Here is a 19122-nt window from a genome sequence, read left to right on the forward strand (position 1 = left end):
GCTCAATTTTTGCCATTTTTGGTCAAAACCTTTGTTTCTCAAATGTTACTCATCTGATAGCTTTGATATTTGATATACAGGTTCCTAGGGTTTATCTTTATGTAATATATTTAAATTATGATGCAATCATCAATTGTGACTATTTTTGCAGCTAATATTGCCATTTTGGTCAGACCATCCTGAAATGAGCTATCAAAGATACACGCCTTTAGCATCAACACATGTGTCACAAAAGTTATTCTCTACATAACACAGTGGAGCTCTGTCGACTGTTAGGTTGCTTGTTTTTTTTTCAAAACCGCTGGTCAGACAGCTTTAATATTTGGTATACAGGTCCCTAGGATGACCTTAGTGAGATAATTTCATACAGTCAGGAAATACTTAATTTTGTATCCATGTCTATAGTAGCTTCAGGGACATTGGCCCTATGTTTAACTGTTATTTTGATTTTCCGCCAGTTTTAGAAATTGGTAATATTACAAAGGAAACATAGCATATAGTGTCCCACAGGAAACATTCAGCATTACATGTATTATATTGGCACTACGCTGTCGTTTCTGTGAAGATTCCAATGCATATATGCACTGAGTGCTGTGTTTTTGCTTTATCTGCATGAGGGCGCCATTTTATGTTTGGGCAAACGTTTATTATTTATCTTGCTCAAAATTGCACATGCAGTCCCAGTGGACAGTTTATTATACTTGTATAAACATCCCTCAATGAGTACATTCCCATGAACTTGTTTTAGTTTGGAAGTAAAATCACAAAAATAATGCTAAAAGATACAGCTATCGGGCCTTTAAAGTGTAGATGAACAGTTCTTCAGTGTTCAGTGTCTTTGTCTACTTATGCCTGTCAACAGATGTACTGTACCTTAAATGTACCATTTCCATAAGGGTCCTTATCACAGAGCTGTGGTAATCAATTCACTGTCAGCAAGATAGGACTGTAACATCTGTAACTGTGATTAAGGTCCATGTACAGTGCTGAAAGACAGAAGAGCAAATACTGCACTCATGACATGTGCAAACCTGGATGTTGGTGAAGGGTCTAAATTACATGACAGATACTGATACTGTCATGTGTATACAGACATGTGACAGGGTCTGATTTTATGCACGTACATGTATTAGTTCCTGTATCACATGACGGGCTAATGTACTATCCATACAGAAATTGGACAGGGTTTGAATTTCATGACTGTATTAGTACCTGTTTTATCATATACCTATTACATCTGTAAACTATGGAGTTTCATCCCACAGTAAATTACACTATCAGTCAATGCAAAGTTAAATAACATTGAGGAGACTACAATACCTTTGGATGCTATTGAACGCAATTCGACATTTAACCTCACATCAGTATAATGTAAACATTTAGAAAACACGACAAGATTCATTTTTTCAAATACACATGTAACCATCACTACGTCACATCATAAGCGATGGCAAGAAAAATAGCTAAAAGTTTATGAGAAATAATCTTGCTGAACTACAATTTCTTCATGTGCACTGCACTGCATACATTGAATTTTCTTTCTCGATGCTTATAGCCCAGCCAATGGACTGAAAGTGTCCATCTACATGCCATCATGCAATACAGTGTATGATCAGTACGGCATGCTGGACTTTCAACTTTTCTTGTAACATTTTGAATAAAGTGGTATATAATAAAAAATACTAGGATTTGTCCTCACAATACTGTACACTTTGATACTATCCTTGATACTATATGCATCTTGGACTATACCTCCACTGTACAATGAACTCCAAAACAAAACGTCATCTGATTTTGTATATAAACTTTTATAACATGCCACATGTTCATTCCGTGTCGTGATTTGCCAGAATACGTCAGGTGATGAGAAAAATTAATATTCCATGACAGGATATACTGTCATGCACATGTGCACACACAAATGTGCATGTGACACAATTTGAATTCATGTCTGTATCAGTACCAGTATTACATGACTGTCCTGTACACACAGACATGTGACAGTGTCTGAATTTCATGTCTGTATCAGTACCTGTATTACATGACTGTCCTGTACACACAGACATGTGACAGTGTCTGAATTTCATGTCTGTATCAGTACCTGTATTACATGACTGTCCTGTACACACAGACATGTGACAGTGTCTGAATTTCATGTCTGTATCAGTACCTGTATTACATGACTGTCCTGTACACACAGACATGTGACAGTGTCTGAATTTCATGTCTGTATCAATACCTGTATTAAATGACTGTCCTGTACATGACAGTTATGCAATACACTACTGATACAGACATGTGCCAGTGTCTGGATTTCATGCCTGCATCAGTATCCATATTGCATGACAGGAAACTGTCCTGTACACACAGACATGTGACAGGGTCTGAAATTCTTGAAAGTCCTTCATACAATATATTCTTGGACAACAAATAATGTGATTTCTGAGAATATTCAAACTCAGAAATCTTATAAATTTACAGACACTGAAAGAGACCTACCGGTAGTAGTTCTACACTGCAAAACAATGCATTCTGTCTGTACCGGTACCATCATGATGTTTCAGACAAATGATTACGACAATGAATGCTGGGAGAAATTACATTTATTTATGCTGACAGAAACAAATTATACTGAGAGATCTGATACGGCTCTGAAATTTGAAAACTGTAGGCACAGTGACAATGATTATTAAACCTTCCTTCACAGAGGTCTGATCAGGGCCTGTTATGGTCATGTCTTGTAATCTGCCTTGGGATTTCTCACCGTTGAATCAGATTAGATTTGGTATTCTATGATGATTGACATGTTACTTGAAATACAAAGTTATAAATATGATTTGTGTTGGCAAGTTGATTCTGTTACTGTTAATCTAGCTCATTACAAGCCATGTACAATGTAAAATTGCACACTATTAGAGCATCTAATCAACCCTATCGTATCCCCAAGTACATGTATTTCTTCCACAGTCTCATCCCTACGCTTGGCTGGTTGATCTTTAATTTCAACTTTTCTCTGGTTACCTTAAATATTTTACAAGTGGTTTGTTTTTACCTCCAAGACACTATCTCTGGTTGTTCTTTGCCTTTTAAGACTTTGTCTCTGGTTGGTTACTGTGTATTTTTCTGTGTAATACTAGCAAACAAAAAGTACAAATATCAAGCCAATTTGACAATTTCAGTTTTATCTGCTTTTCGAGTTATTGAGTTTTAGGTCAGTCTGAAAAATTAAGGGCAAGGCAGTGGGATGGCTGATCTAAATATCTAACTTCATCTGAAATTCTCTGCAAAATGTCAGACTGTAGCTCTAATGCAAGACACACCTTGTATGTTGACCTGTTGCTAGTTGTGAACTGGATTGTGTTTGACAAATCTAGAAATTATATTAACCCAAAACCAAGCTTGATTTAAAATTTATCCTTAAGTGTATGAATAGAGTAGAAGTGGGAAAGAAAATAAGTGTATTATAGCACATCGTAATTATCATTTGAAATAAAATGATGAAACATTCCATGTACACTGCAATAACTCAGCCGATGACTGGACACAGCTTTTTCACATCTCAGAGGTTACCGTACATGTAGACTGCTAGTTGGCATCCAGCCACTTTTGCAAAATAAAGAGTTTCAGATTTTATGGGTATTTCAAATGTTTAAGTTAGAAGGTATACAAATATCACCTGCCATGTGGGTAGCAGTATGTGGATGTGTTTGTTGCCCAAGGGCCTGAAAGTTGACCAAAACAGAGTGTTTCACAAGATTATTATACACCTACTGCCGTAACCTATGGGAGTTTGACCATCCAATAACTTTCCGTATTTTGTATAGTACGCGGAGTCCCGAATACGGGAGACGCGCGACGCGCTGGGACGTTCTATTTTTAGGTGTAATATGCAAATTTTCAGGGGTTTGTAGCAATTTTATTTCAACAATCGCGCGCGTTCCACTCATATCGCGCGTGCCGCATCCCTCAAAATTTACCATAGAATTAGTTTATACGGACGATTAATGGAGGGAGGTGTATAATAATAGGGTTATACACAAAATACGGCCCTGTATGGACTCAGGCTTAGTGAGTGACGTATTGGACTCGCCTTCGGCTCGTCCAATACGTCACTCACTGAGCCCTCGTCCATACAGGGCCATATACCGGTATTTTGTGAATAACCCTATAATATAATACTGATGGAAACAGAGTATCTTGGTAACTCTCAAGTCCAAGGAATACAAGCATAGTAGTTACCCAAACATAACTAGCAAATGGGTGTTTTGTAATGTACATACCTCATCTCAGATATTCTCACTGAAAAACCCAGACGTTCCTTTGCTTTCACTCTCTTAGCTCTCTGACAGACAACACTGCCATCAGTTCTGTTCTTGCCTTGATTGCAGCATGCCGTACATCAAAAGTATTATGGTGTATAGCGCCATCTATGACGAAAAAAGACATGTGACCAACAGGTTCAAAGCTCACGAGGGGGTGTTTCCATTGCTCATCCCCTATATTTAGTGGAATTGATCACCAATTGTGTAGGGCAAAGGTATATCCCTACTTCAGCATTTCAGGTCATCAGAATAGGTTGTCAATGATGTGTGCTTGATCATAGAATATAATAAGTTCCAGTCAGAAGTCTTGTCTTGATCACATGATGGCATGCCGTACATCAAAAGTATTATGGTGTACTGTTGACCATATTTGATGGAGTTGACCCACATCAAAAGCTTTTAAATTGAGGTATTTCAGGGTGGCCTTTTCACTGACAGTTTATAAACTTCATTTTCCAGACGGATTTGGCAGCATCAACTGTAGGTTTCCATGCTACGTACTTTTCCTGGGGTATTCAGTAGAACTGCAAAGGTTGATGGCAGTAGTATTTATATAGGATTTTCCTCACCATAATAAACCAGCTCTTGTCAGATATATTCTTGGTAGATAGTTGTTGTTTAGCTATTTGCCTATCAATTCCTGATATGTTGCCAAAGAGGGTGAGAATATGTTTGTGGATACATGTTCTAGAATGTGTGCATACGTTGACAAGGCTTTCAAACTTACCAGGCAATGATTGTCCTGAGCTGTTAGCTGGTTAACACCTCAATTATAAATGGCTCTCTGCATGTATCACTGATGCATTATACCCCTTAACTTTCAATGGTTCTACTCTGGAATAAAAAGGACAAAATGTGTTCTGCAGAGTCAGTAAGCCAACAGATCATGATGACAGCACTTTGGTGCACATGGTTTTGTTTGTACTGTGGCCCATTTGAATTCTGGGTTTAAGCTATTTATGAATCATATACCGGAGAATTTGGATGAGGGAGTTCTAGTTTATGATATTACTATAAATTGACATTGTTATGTCTGGAGTACATGTAAGGATTGTTATTTCTGTTTACATCACATATAAATTGTAAGTAATATAATCAGATAAAGAAGTTAAACATTTCCTCAAAACATTAAGAAATTATCTCTGTGTCAATTTGTAAATATATCCCTCCTCTTACAGAAATTTCAACTTACAACTTACCTGCTTAGCTCCACCTAACTGTTTACATTACCATAAACAAAGGACACATTACAAAAAAATCAAAAAGTTGAGAAAACTAATCATGGTACCAAAAATAAACAATATGCAGTTTTGTTATACGGTAGTTCTCTTTTTGGAGGATGTAATGGCCCTGAAAAGGGCCGTTTGGTTTGTGTGTACAATATGTACACAGTATTGAATTTCAGGCTCAATTGAACCCAAAGACATCTTCACTTTCACTGTTACCACATCTGGGTTGGGGCGTGATATCTTCATTGTCTTGTTCAAGTTTCTTCATGTCTTCCAAAATTCTGACATCATTGGTGTCATCCAATGTGTACTTCAGCATGATGGTGGGACTCAGGACATGCATCATCTCCTATTCTATCAGTCATCCTGATTTCACTAAGAAATATGGTTGTCTGCGATCTGATAAAAGCAAAAGGAAATAATTTTTATTTTTCATGACAAATATGATATCCTATTATTTTTCTGTGTTTCAGATATACTCAGATATACAATCAAAGTGCAAAATAGTTTGCTAAATCAAAGAACATTTGGGACGAATTCTGGAAAATGCATGTAGAATACAATCAGAAAAATTGGAAAACACTTAAAAATAACAAAATACAGAGTGAAGTAAATATGAGGGAAGAAACACAGTTGATCTACCCATCTCACAAGTAATGAACTTTTAAGGAACAAGTGTACTTACAACCACACGATACATTAAAATATTTTGTGTATGAGAGTGTGTATTGAACATTACGGTAGGAGACAGAGCTACAAAGACAAGCATGACAAAAGGGATAAAAGCAGTCACAGACCGACATGGTAACAGCTACAGTGACATGGACACATAGACAGACATGACATGGACACATAGACAGACAGATATACAACATACTGACATGCTGTAGTTTGACATTTGAGAATATGACACCAACATTATAGAATATGTTTGGTTCTTTTCTCCTTTAGCCGAAAGCCAAGACAAAGAAAAAGATGTGTGGGATAAAGTGGGTAATGGAAAATTTTAGCATTGTGGTAAATGACTTATATTTATTTGAGATTACATGAAATCATCTTGTTGAAACTATTATGGCAGAAAAGCAAAGAAAATTTCAGAATTGAAGTACTTTGAATTTACAAAGTCACTCTCAAACCAAATTTAATTTAGTTTTTGTGTAGCCCTAAATCTACATTTATGAATAAATAAAATTCTTCAAAGAGAAAAACTTTAAAGATTACGAGGAAAACAGCATTTATTTTGAAATAAGAGGCAATAACAAACTTTTGAACATATTTGTATTTCATTGACTTGCAAACAAACAACCAAACTACTGAACACAGAACACCGAAGGATACTTTTCAAAGCAATTACAAAATGTTGAACAAAATAATTAGTAATAATGGCCAATACACAAACCAAAGTAAGCATTCTACAAATGAATCATTACACCTATAAATTATCAAGTCCTGTACAGATAATATCACTGAATGACTGAATATTTGAAAGTAAAGTTAAACAAGGGAATTTTCACTCAGCCACTTAAACACATAATTTCCATAAACACTGGTCCAGAAGTATTTTGAACATTTCAGGGCAGAAAACATTTCAAGATATACAGAAAAAGTAAATGTTATATTCACTTCAAACACATCAAATTTCAGTATGGTCAAAACAAAAAAATACTGAAATTCATATAAGAATTAATACATTGTCAATATTGAATGAAAAGTGACAAAAGCTATTCATGAGGTGAGATTATTTGGACATGGTAATTTAAAATGTTGAACAAAATCTCAATTTAGTATGACCTCAAAAAATTTGAAAAATAAATATATGCAGAAAGGCTATATGAAAGTCTATTAATAATATCAAGGGTTGTGTACAAAGTTGGCACAACCATACAGAGGTACTGGAAATGCTACACAAGTCAAATGTTTAGTATCATCAGCATGAAAACATGTATTGTTTGTGATACATGTAATTTCAAAAACAAACATAAGAATTACAAAAATGATCATGAATAAATTACAATCACAGAATGGCTGACACTGTAACATATCTTTTAGGATTAAAGGTGTAAATTGCACACAGGACTGATAAACATTGGTAACAATTTGAAAGACAGAAATCACTAAATACGTTTTTTAATTTCAGTATTGGGTAGATCAACCAAAATGCAAAGAAAGAAACAAAGCTATAGAGCATAGACGATGAAAATTTAGAATCCTGAATTATTCAGAACATGTAAATGAAAATGACAGAAACATTAACATTTACAAAAAAGTAAACATTTAAACTCTGAGAGGAAAGACATGTACAGCTCAAAAAAAAGTTTTGAAAAAAACGATATTATCATTTACCAAAAAGATCAAAATGTAAACATGACATGTACAGCTCAAACATTTTGACAAAAACTTGAGAAAAATCATAAAAATGAAATGGTATGGCTGTAAAATAAAGAAAAGATAGAATAGTTTTGATTTCAACACTAGTGAAACAGACTGATAATTAGAGACAAGGTCTGGCAGGACATGGAAATTTTGCATGAGAGCACTGGGAAAACAAACACAAATATACAATCAGAAATAACATTTTTAGAATGAAAAATTAAAAAAAAGGTTGGCAGGTTTAATTGTTACCAAATCGTAAACAAATAAACATGCAAATGAGCTGTGTGTATCTGTGATTGAAGTCAAAACACAACAAAACAATTCACTACCTGGCAACTCTATCTGTAAAACATGAGCTCATCAGCAATACAATGACTTACCTTATGGACTAAAAATCACATTTCCATCAATAAAATGTAAATATGTTACCATGGAAATGTGTGAGTACATCGACATGTACTTGTGATTAAGTTCAATACACAACAAAACAATTTACAACCTTGTAACTCTCTGTAGATCATTAATTAACCAGCAATACAATGACTTACCTTATGGACTAAAAATCACATTTCCATCAATAAAATGTAAATATGTTACCATGGAAATGTGTGAGTACATCGACATGTACTTGTGATTAAGTTCAATACACAACAAAACAATTTACAACCTTGTAACTCTCTGTAGATCATTAATTAACCAGCAATACAATGACTTACCTTGTGGACTGAAAATCACATTTCCATCAATAAAATACAATCGCGTTGCCATGGAAACACGTGAGTTACATAACAATGTAAGGAAGTTGTTCCTTTAAATGTTCCATGTGTTTGTGTAAACAAAAGAAGTTTGCATTCAGTCAAAATTTGTGAGATCAGAAAATATTTGACTTCATAGAAATTGTAGTTTGCAAGTTGACCTTTGACCTTTGTTTATGTTTTCGTTTTCCTACTAGGCTATCCGGTCAAGGAAAGTGTCCTGGAAGTGTTTGGGAAAGGATCAATGCCGGGACAACTTAATGACGCCATGGGAATATACATCAAGAACAACGGTCAATGGGTTATATGTGATGAAGGGAATCATAGAGTTCAGGTTATTGATCCAATCAAACTCTGCTGTGATCTCATCTTACAATTCCATGCATTCCCAAATCCATTTAATCCGGTGGATGTCACAGTGGATGAAGACAATGACCAATACTTTATGAGTGATGCCGGGAATGGTCAAGTTGTGGTGAGTTCTGGACAAAGCAAGATTTTAAACTGTTTTGGACGCAAAGAAGGAATTGAACCAACCGGTATCTGCTTGAGTCCTGATGGTTTTATATTCATTGGTGACTACAATGGATATGTGAGAAAATATAATAAATCTGGTGAACACATTGCAAGAACTGAAGAAGGACAAGTCAGTGAACCCTGGGATCTGATTGTGAATAAGAAATGGATTTTTGTATCAGATGATGGCAGGGAATGTGTTCATGTTTTGAATCACCAGATGCAAAGTATAAGAGACATTGGCAAGGGACACTTAGAGAGACCAGTGGGTTTGTGTTTTGATCACCAACAAGATGGCATATATGTTTGTGATCACAATGGGCATAGAGTGGTTCACTTCAATTGTGATGGTGAATTTCTCAGCTATAAAGGTCAAGGTCAGTTAGAGGAACCCCGTTTCATTGCACTGTGTAAGGATAATCCATACAGATTAGTTGTAACACAGCAATACTGTATTAAACTACTGTACATATAAGCAGACATGACACCACATCATGTCAACTCTGCAGGGATATCTCTAGTGAAAATCTACAAATTTTCTGACAAATTTTACACAACTCATTGCAACTGCCAGGCTGTATGCATATTTTGCATATTTAATAACCAATTTTTGGATCAAACATACAGTTCTCACAGCAATGTATAATTTTGGACAGACCATTTCATCTGACGTCCACAATTCAGTAATTTCTTTTTTTGAAAATTGTAAGTTGTCCAACAGCAACCCGTTGCAATTTTTGTGAAATATTTGTCAGAATAATTTTTTGACTTTCACAGATGTGTGCATGAACATACATGGAAGCAGACATGACAATGTAACATGTCAAGTCTGCAGGTATATTTCTGGTGAAAATCTACAACTTTCCAGACTAATTTTACTCAACACAATGCAACCGACGGAATGTAGTAGCCCTGCTGTGTGTTCCCGGCATTACACGACCTGTGGTAGGAGGCCGAACACCAACATCGTACGCAGGGCTACGGACTATAGATGCTGAATTTTAGACGAAATTTAAGCAATATTGATAATTTCAACTTGGTTTTAGAGCAAAAGTAAAGATTTTCCTTATATCTACCAATTAATACTGAATATTCGGTTTATTTTTATTTCATATCAGAAAATTTTTTACATTTTAGAAAATCTGCCGACGAGATGATTGTTTGTCTTCCGACAAAATAAGTATCACTTCCCCGCATTGCATCGTGTTGGTAAAACTTGTCGAAAAATGACAATTTTCACAGACATGTGTGCGAAAAAACATACCTTGTGATTCCCGTGCCTTAAAAGGCTCATGCTGTTCTGGGATTTCTATAGTTCGGGAACTGATTCCGCAGTGCACAGTGTTTTTCACGGAGACAACATGTTGTAGTGTATTCCAACGGATTGCCATGTTTGAAAGGGATCAAGTTAAGTGCCGAAAGAAGTAGAAGTTTCTATGATTGTCGCAGGGGGGCGCTATGACCAATTACGCTATCACAACAGTCTGAGCTATAACCTATTGAACTTACGCTGTAGAAAATTGGTCACAAAACTTTTTATTTCTGATCACTGTTTACAATCGAGTTGGGCAGAAGGTCAAAACCAAGAATTCCGCCTGAATCCAGATTTTGTAAGTTTTGTAAGTCTTCCGTCGAGGATGAATTTCACTATTTAATGAAGTGTCAAAATATAATAGTGATAGAGAAGTTCGAATTCTCTTTTCTGCAATGAAGTTGTATTATCCTATATTTGATAGTTTAAATGAAAGAGATAAGTTTTTGTACATTTTAACTTCAGATGATACGCTGTCTCTTAATATGAAATATATTACAAACACTATGTTTCCCCCAGCTGCAGGTAAAGACATAGACAACAATGTTTTATGCAATGTTTAGTTTTGTTCTTGCTATACCGCACTTTCCGAAGTGTGTTGTTATGCAATAAAGTGATTGACTCATCCAGAGATTGAGTAAAAATGCCGTGGGTCGCCGCTGTAAATCCCCGGATCTGGTATATGCCAAAGTTTTGTCTTAAGATAAATAGTAAATGTTGAAAACTGTAAAATTTATCTTTTTTGACTGCGTATTTCTCAATGCAGTTTGTTATCAGCCCAACTGCGTTGACTGTACCGAGCCTTACCCGAGCACAGCTGACACAGCTTTAAGTTGCATCAAACGCCAAGTATAAAGATAGGAACAATTTTAGATGAGAATATTAACTCGAAGTACATAAATATGGCAAATATTCAGTGTGTGTGTTTTTAGACATGAAAAATGGGAAATCTAGCCGTGTCGGAACAATTAAATGTCAACGCCGATCACGGCTGCAAAAACAAAAGATCGACATCATATCACAGGCACTTTTACTATACATATGCGATATATATATATATATATATATATATATATATATATATATATATATATATATATATATATATATATATACACACCCAAGGCAACTGTATCGTGCTCTGAGTCAAATTTGTTTTGAATAAATTGCTAGAATGCAAGACAAACTTGCAAATGATTCGCCGATTTTTCTTCAGCGTTCTGGGATTTTGTTGTTGTTGTTGTTGTTGTTGTTGTTTTGTTGTTGTTTAATTTGGCAGAGCGTACTATTATTTTCAAGAAACCACATGAAAGAAAAACGTTAAGACATTTTTAAAATTTATGTCATGGTTGGCGTTCCTATATGTCGTTTTTAGATGCGACCTAGAAATGAAAGTCAGACACAAATGTAATTTCCACACTACGATGGAATTAGTAAAACTGTAAACAAATCTTAGGAAAGGTCTAAAACCCGCGCCAGTGCAAAAGTGAAAGAGATAAAATTACAGACTGGAAAAAACGAAACATATAAAAAACACTGGCTGTCGGAGATTAAAAGAGGAAGGTGTAATGGCATACTTACGTCTTCGAGAAAAAATACTATGCTTGTGTTTCACTGGTCTTCATAAAAAGGTCGACTGTCTATTTTAATCAGCACACTTTGTTTACGTAATTTACATTTCAGTTATATGAATTGGAAGAATAAATTAAGCACCATTGACCAATAATAATTGATATATGAAGCTTTTTATCATACATCGCTTGTGCTTACAACGAACACCTTTGAATTGTTAAAATTGCAGAGAATCGTTATACGATAGATTTGCATTTAAACCGAAGTTTAAATGTACACAATTCTCTGTGTTATTGTTAGAAAATAAACTTTTTGATATTCTAGAGAATGAGAAGATTGGTACCGTCTCTTCTTTTTGACCTTTGACACGCATTCACAAAGACCATACTTCAGCAAAAATACATGTAAGGTATTACAAGAACATGATGATCATTTCTCAAACTGTTGATTTATCACATTCTGTAACAAACTGGCAAAATACTACACTTTCCACGCAGTCATGATCTAGACAAGCAGGAAAGCATAGGACTATTTTACTTCTCGCATTATCTGTCAGATATATTCTTCTCCACTCTCATTACTTACATGAAGTTACGATGACATGGCTGCTGATGATGGGGAGGTAAAATGGCATTATATTTGAGAAAATTTTTCGTCCATCCGGTCTTCTCATGCAAAATGTTTAATTCAGTGACGTAATTTTCCGAAGAATTAATTGAATTAAATCCATTGATAAATGTAAAGCTTTATAGTTTCAGATGCCAGACATACGAACTTTGCTACGACATGCAGTCTACATTGCTCTGCATGCACTTAAGCTTCCTAACGCTGGTGTAGCCACATCGAACTCTAGAGGGCGCGCTACCCTGGAATTGCCCATCCTCTGCGTGACACCACTCTGCACGGATGATTACTTTCACAAAATATAATTTCTCAAGTTACATCGTATAGGGAGAAATTGTTGTTTTGGTGTATTGTGAGGGCGCTGTGATAGTATATCACGTGGGTTGGATTGATAGGAAAAGTGTGGTTATGTTCAGTCTACGCTCTGCCAGGGTCAGACACGCACCTGAACTTCAAGAAAAGAGCCAGCGAAGGTGAAAGTTATGTCGTACAAAAAACTTCAGGCTGAAGTTTTTTGTACGACATAACTTTCACCTTCGCTGGCTCTTTTCCCTATTTTGTGACTTAAACATGACTGAATCGGAAACCAGACCGCCTTCTGACGCTAGTAACAACTCTTCACTGGAATTCCATCAAATAATCCAGGCAAACAACAACCATTTGCTGACCTCCATCAATCAACTAGTGACGGACAAGATGCAGTTGATGAAGCGGGAAATACAAGAATCTCAGGAGGCCGCGAACAGGGAACAGATGACAGAAATCAAGAGAGTTAAATACTCAGAAGCGCCAAGGTTTAAAAGAAAAGCTAACGAAGACCAATTTAAGCACAACATGAAAGTAAGAGACTGTCTAGGATGCCAAATCCAATATCGATTTGAAGAAACACGATGACGCCAAACGGAAGCTAGACGAAGGTATTGAAACCATTGATCAACGTCAAAAACTAATTCTTCTGGCGGACGGTTCTGAATTTGGATGGGGCACGGCTTTAGAATACCAGGCCCATGAGCTTGCCGACGATAGCGACGACGAGAAACGTATTTGGAAGGCGGAGATGCGAGCCAGTAGAAAACAGAAAGAAAAGAAAGAGAAAATACAATTTCGGGCAGCCCAAAGCCCATAGCCGGAAATACCCAGCAGGATAGTGTATCCAAAAATACTGGAGGACAACGCACAGGTGGCGGCCCAAGACCGGGAGTTTGTTTTTCATGCGGAAAAGCTGGCCACTACCGCTCTGAGTGCAGATTTACAGCGACTGCTAGTCTGAGTGCTAACCCAACTGTTGGCGGAACGCATGACTACAAAAGTTAAGTATACTACCTTCCCATGCTTTCGAAATTTCTAATGAGGACGTTGTATTTTCGTCCGAAGGGGAGGAAAATTTTTCTGTTTTGAATTCAGATTTTTTACTTAATGATTCATTTCCATTTATGGCGCCAAATCCCGTTATTTCTGTAAATTCAAACCCAGTTCGAGTTAGGGGAAATTTGTTACGTTGTATCGACTACTGGAGAGAATACGCGCCAAAACCCATAGTGGAGTTGATCGAATTTGGCTACAAGCTACCGCTGATTTCATTGCCGCCTACAATGTTCATGTTTAATAATACTTCAGCACTATACAAATCAAAATTTTGTAAGCGGTGCTATACAAGATTTATTGGAAATGGGGACAATTGAAGAAGTGAAAGACAAGCCATATGTCTGTGACCCACTGTCTGTCTCCATCATAAAAAAGGTAAGTGCAGACTAATACTCGACTTGCGGCAAGTAAATTTACACTTGTATAAAAATAAATTCAAGTGTGAAGATCTGAAGGTGGCAAAAGAATTAATCAAACCTGGAGGTTTTCTTTTTAGTTTTGACTTGAAATCAGGATATCATCATGTGGAGATTTTCCCACAGCATAGGAAATTTCTAGGTTTTTCATTGGAATTTCCTGAAGGTAGGAGATATTTTATTTTTTGTGTGTTACCATTTGGGTTATCAACAGGGCCATATATCTTCACCAAATTGCTCCGACCAGTGTTGCCAAATGGCGAGGGGAAGGTAAGCCGATAGTAATCTATATTGACGATAGCATAGGAGCCAGCGGATCACTGGACAAGGCCTCTCAAATTTCCAGAGAGGTCAAATCTGATCTGTCCAAGTTTGGATTTGTAACAAGTGAGGAAAAATGTCAATGGGAGCCAGTACCTAGACTAACGTGGCTCGGCAATGATATTGATATGAACAAAGGTGAGATATCAGTCACTACTGACAGAGTGGTTCGCTTACTAGCTTCTATCCAGAACCTGCTGGACTGTAATAAAAGGGCAGTTCACCTACTGACACACAGTCCAAGCCAGTCTCTGTACGCAGAATAGCACACATAGTCGGTCAGATCATCTCTATGAGATCAGGAATAGGTAATGTGTCCATGCTTATGACTCGACACTTATATAATGCTATAAATACTAGAATTTCTTGGAATAGCCACATTGTGCTAACACAACAGGCATTGAACGAATTAGTTTTTTGGAAAGACAATATTGGTAAGCTGAATGGCAGACCAATATGGAATAGCTCAAAGGCCAATAAAGTAGTGTACTCTGATGCCTCAGGTAAGGCTTTTGGTGGATACATCGTTCAACATGATAACGATATTGTACATGGTAACTGGGACCACTATGAATCAAACCAGAGTTCCACATGGCGTGAATTAGAGGCAGTACACAGAGTACTGTATAGTATTGCAGAAATTATAAAGGGCCAATCGGTAAAGTGGTTTACAGATAATCAAAACGTGGTGAGCATAATTAACCGGGGTAGTAGGAAACCCAAATTGCAAGACATTGCATTGAGCATATTTGCTATCTGCATGCAGTCAGGAATATCGGTAGATCCTGAATGGATTCCAAGATCAGCTAACGAGAAAGCAGACTATGTCAGTAAGATAGTAGACACTGATGATTGGTCACTTAATACAGTGTATTTTAATTACCTGAATTTACACTGGGGGCCATTTTCAGTGGATAGATTTGCGTCATCTTACAATGCCAAATGTACAGTTTTCAACTCCCGTTTTTGGTGCCCTAATTCTTCAGCAATGGATGCATTCACCCAGAATTGGGAATCTGATGTGAACTGGTTATTACCCCCGACATATCTTATAGGGAGAACAATTAGACATCTACAACTCTGTTCAGGCAAAGGTGCTCTATTACTGCCTGTGTGGAGATCTGCCTATTTTTGGCCACTAATCTGCCCTGATGGGGTACATCTGGCAGGATTTGTGCATGACTGGGTAGACTTACCATGTGATGACCCTATGCTCTTGTTGCCAGGAAAGGCAAGAAACTCTGTTTTTGGAGGTAGAATCCTAAACTTCAGGATGTTAGCCTTGTGGCTGGATTTTGGGTCTGCACCTAGAGCAGACAGAAATGGATTTTGTATATCACAGGCTAGGGAGTTCCCTAGCTACATTTTTTAATACGGGCTCTAGTGACAACAAGTTTATGTTGTTGTCCATAGTAGCTATTAACATAGCCAATTATGGCATAGGACAGTTCGATTGAAAACTGGTTTATAACTAAAACCAATAGAGAAAATTTTTACAACCAGTTGGTAATGACTACTTGTAATGATATTCCAGTGCAATTTGTCTTTTGCATTAATTCTCTTTCACAGGCACTGATATTTTCCACACTGGTATTTGGGCTGAGTTTGACAAGTTTGAAGATCCAACACTCCTACAGTTAACCAAGTATCTACCAAGTTTTTCCATGGCCTCACGAGCAGACTCAACAACTCTGGCTTATTCAAATGCATTTAGGAAATGGTCGCAGTTTGCTTCAGATCATAACTTGGCAGCTATCCCAGCAGAGCCCTCCCATATTTCTCTTTATCTGACACATCTGATTCAGAGGTCTCTTACATCAGGATATACCAAACATACAGTCGAATCGGCTTTTTATAGCATTCAGTGGGCTCATCAAATTGCAGGTTTACCGTCGCCTACCGAACATCCTTTTGTTAAGAATTTGATGGAGTCTGCCAAACGTTTACTTGGTAAACCAGTAAACAAAAAACAGCCAGTTACCACAGAAGTTATTTCTGAACTTGTTGAATATTTTAAGGACTCTAGTTCACTCAAGGACGTAAGAGACATTTGTTTGATGTTAGTGGCATATGCTGTTTTCTCAGATTTAGTGATGTTGTTAATATTAAGAGATCACATATTACATTTTATGACACTCATGTCACCATTTTCATACAGAAAAGTAAAACTGACCAGTATAGTAACGGGAATGTTGTACACATTTCTAGATCAAGCAAGGTCACATGTCCTGTAGCTTACCTTGAGCGTTATTTAGCAGTGGCCGGCATTCCAATGATTCACATCAATTTATCTTTAGACCACTGTTAGTTTCAAAACACACATGTTCTTTAATTCATATGAATAAGCATCTTAGCTACACTAGAGTTAGAGAAATAGTTAAACAAAATGGGTTTAGTAGTTGATGATGTTTCAGCTTTTGGAACTCACTCCTTTCGTAGTGGGGGTGCTACTACAGCTGCTCAGGGAGGATTTCATCTCGGCAGCTGATGCAGCATGGTAGGTGGCGTTCACTACAGCCAAAGATGGCTACATACATGATACCATTTCTGAGTGTTTATCTGTAAGCAAGTGCTTAGGAGTATAATCTTAGATTACATTTACTCTTACTCCCCTTCTGTTTGTCTGTCTATGACTGTGAATAAAGTTGACCTGGCTGGCAGCGTAGCCACACACTGTAATAATGTTGTGTGTGTGTTGGTATATAAAGCCCGGAGATGAAACAAAACATATAATTTCTCAAGTTACATCGTATAGGGAGAAATTGTTGTTTTGGTGTATTGTGAGGGCGCTGTGATAGTATATCACGTGGGTTGGATTGATAGGAAAAGTGTGGTTATGTTCAGTCTACGCTCTGCCAGGGTCAGACACGCACCTGAAGTTTTTTACACTTTATATATCATTCTGCCATGTAGATATTTTTCAGCCATTTTGTATACTGTTAGTAAGTTTACTGCAACATAATTTTAGTATAACAGACATTTTTGGAAGCAGGTTATCTAACGCTTTTCCAGAGCACTTTTTCCTTTCTGTGAGTGAAAGGTTTTTAACCTCTGGTTTTTAGTGCGAGTTTCCTGTACTCCTGTACTCAAGTTTTCCTAAACTAGTTTCTATTGTACTGTATGACTATGTCAAGTCTATGACTGTGAATAAAGTTGACCTGGCTGGCAGCGTAGCCACACATGACTGTGAATAAAGTTGACCTGGCTGGCAGCGTAGCCACACACTGTAATATTGTTGTGTGTGTATTGGTATATAAAGCCCGGAGATGAAACAAAACGTCTGCATTCACAAACACCTAAAGAAGGGGTAGGGCCGGAGAGCTAACGGGAAGATTTGAAAATATCAAGGGGATGTTTTGGGGGCATTTGAGACAGTCTCTGGTTGATATGAAATATGTGTTGGATAAATTTTAAGTTCATACTTCTCTAAAATGACAACAGCTGTGGTTTGAAAATATTTTTTTCATAATAAAGTTTCATCTACAAGTCCGTCTAAACACGAGGTACTAACTTTGCCAACGCTTGGTAAACTATCATGTGAAATATGCTATGTTACTGTTGATAAATGAATTCCAGTGTGGATCAAACAGTTCTCATGTGAAGTATATGAATTCTATTCCAGACTGAATGATTTCTAGTGCAGAGTATTTGAATTCTGGTGTGGATTACATAAATTTTACTAGTCCAGACTAAAATTGCAACTACAATATCGCCAATAAACTATTATATACAGGTTGTGTTGAAATGTTGAAAATTAGCCTTTTCAAGACGTCTTTTGAGAAGAAAATTCATTATAAATAGTAGATAATACATCAACATATAAGACCAAATGGGCCCATATCTACTGATAGCCAACTGCACAAACAGAAACAGTGTAAGCAAGACTAGCAACGCTTAGGCTCTGTCATTCTCATTGGCAGGATGGACGACATATTGAAGGGACAAAGTCGGCCATTTTTCATAAATTTTGTTTGATGCAAGATACTTTTTATGTTGTTTGGCATGTTGAAAGATACTGAATGAATGGGTGACCATGCATATATTTGACCCCGGTTTTAGACAAACCATGGCGAAAATGAATTAATAGTAATGACCATTAATCATTTTCGAGATGGTTTCATGTATCATGTCTAAAACCGGGGTCAAATATATGCATGTTCACCAATTCATTCAGTATCTTCCCACAAGCCAAACAAAATATGTAGTATCTCGTATCAAACAAAATTCATGAAAAATGGCCGACTTTGTCTCTTTAACTAACACACACATGAGCATAATATGAGTACAGTATAATACTACACACCAAGTACCAACATA

General features: G+C 36.8%; 1 protein-coding gene across 1 annotated transcript in view; it reads left to right on the forward strand.

The window, feature by feature from the left end:
* The window catches only part of LOC139130163 (uncharacterized), a 180009-nt gene extending 170155 nt beyond the window's left edge, over positions 1-9854 (forward strand). Inside the window, exon 7 of the mRNA XM_070695897.1 lies at positions 8877-9854. Coding sequence (XP_070551998.1) covers positions 8877-9670 — 794 coding nt within the window. The 3' untranslated portion in view covers positions 9671-9854. The remainder of the gene's footprint in view (positions 1-8876) is intronic.
* Positions 9855-19122: the final 9268 nt, after the last annotated feature.

The sequence above is a fragment of the Ptychodera flava genome, chromosome 3 (genome assembly GCF_041260155.1).
Source record: "Ptychodera flava strain L36383 chromosome 3, AS_Pfla_20210202, whole genome shotgun sequence".
In the NCBI taxonomy this organism is placed as follows: domain Eukaryota; kingdom Metazoa; phylum Hemichordata; class Enteropneusta; family Ptychoderidae; genus Ptychodera; species Ptychodera flava.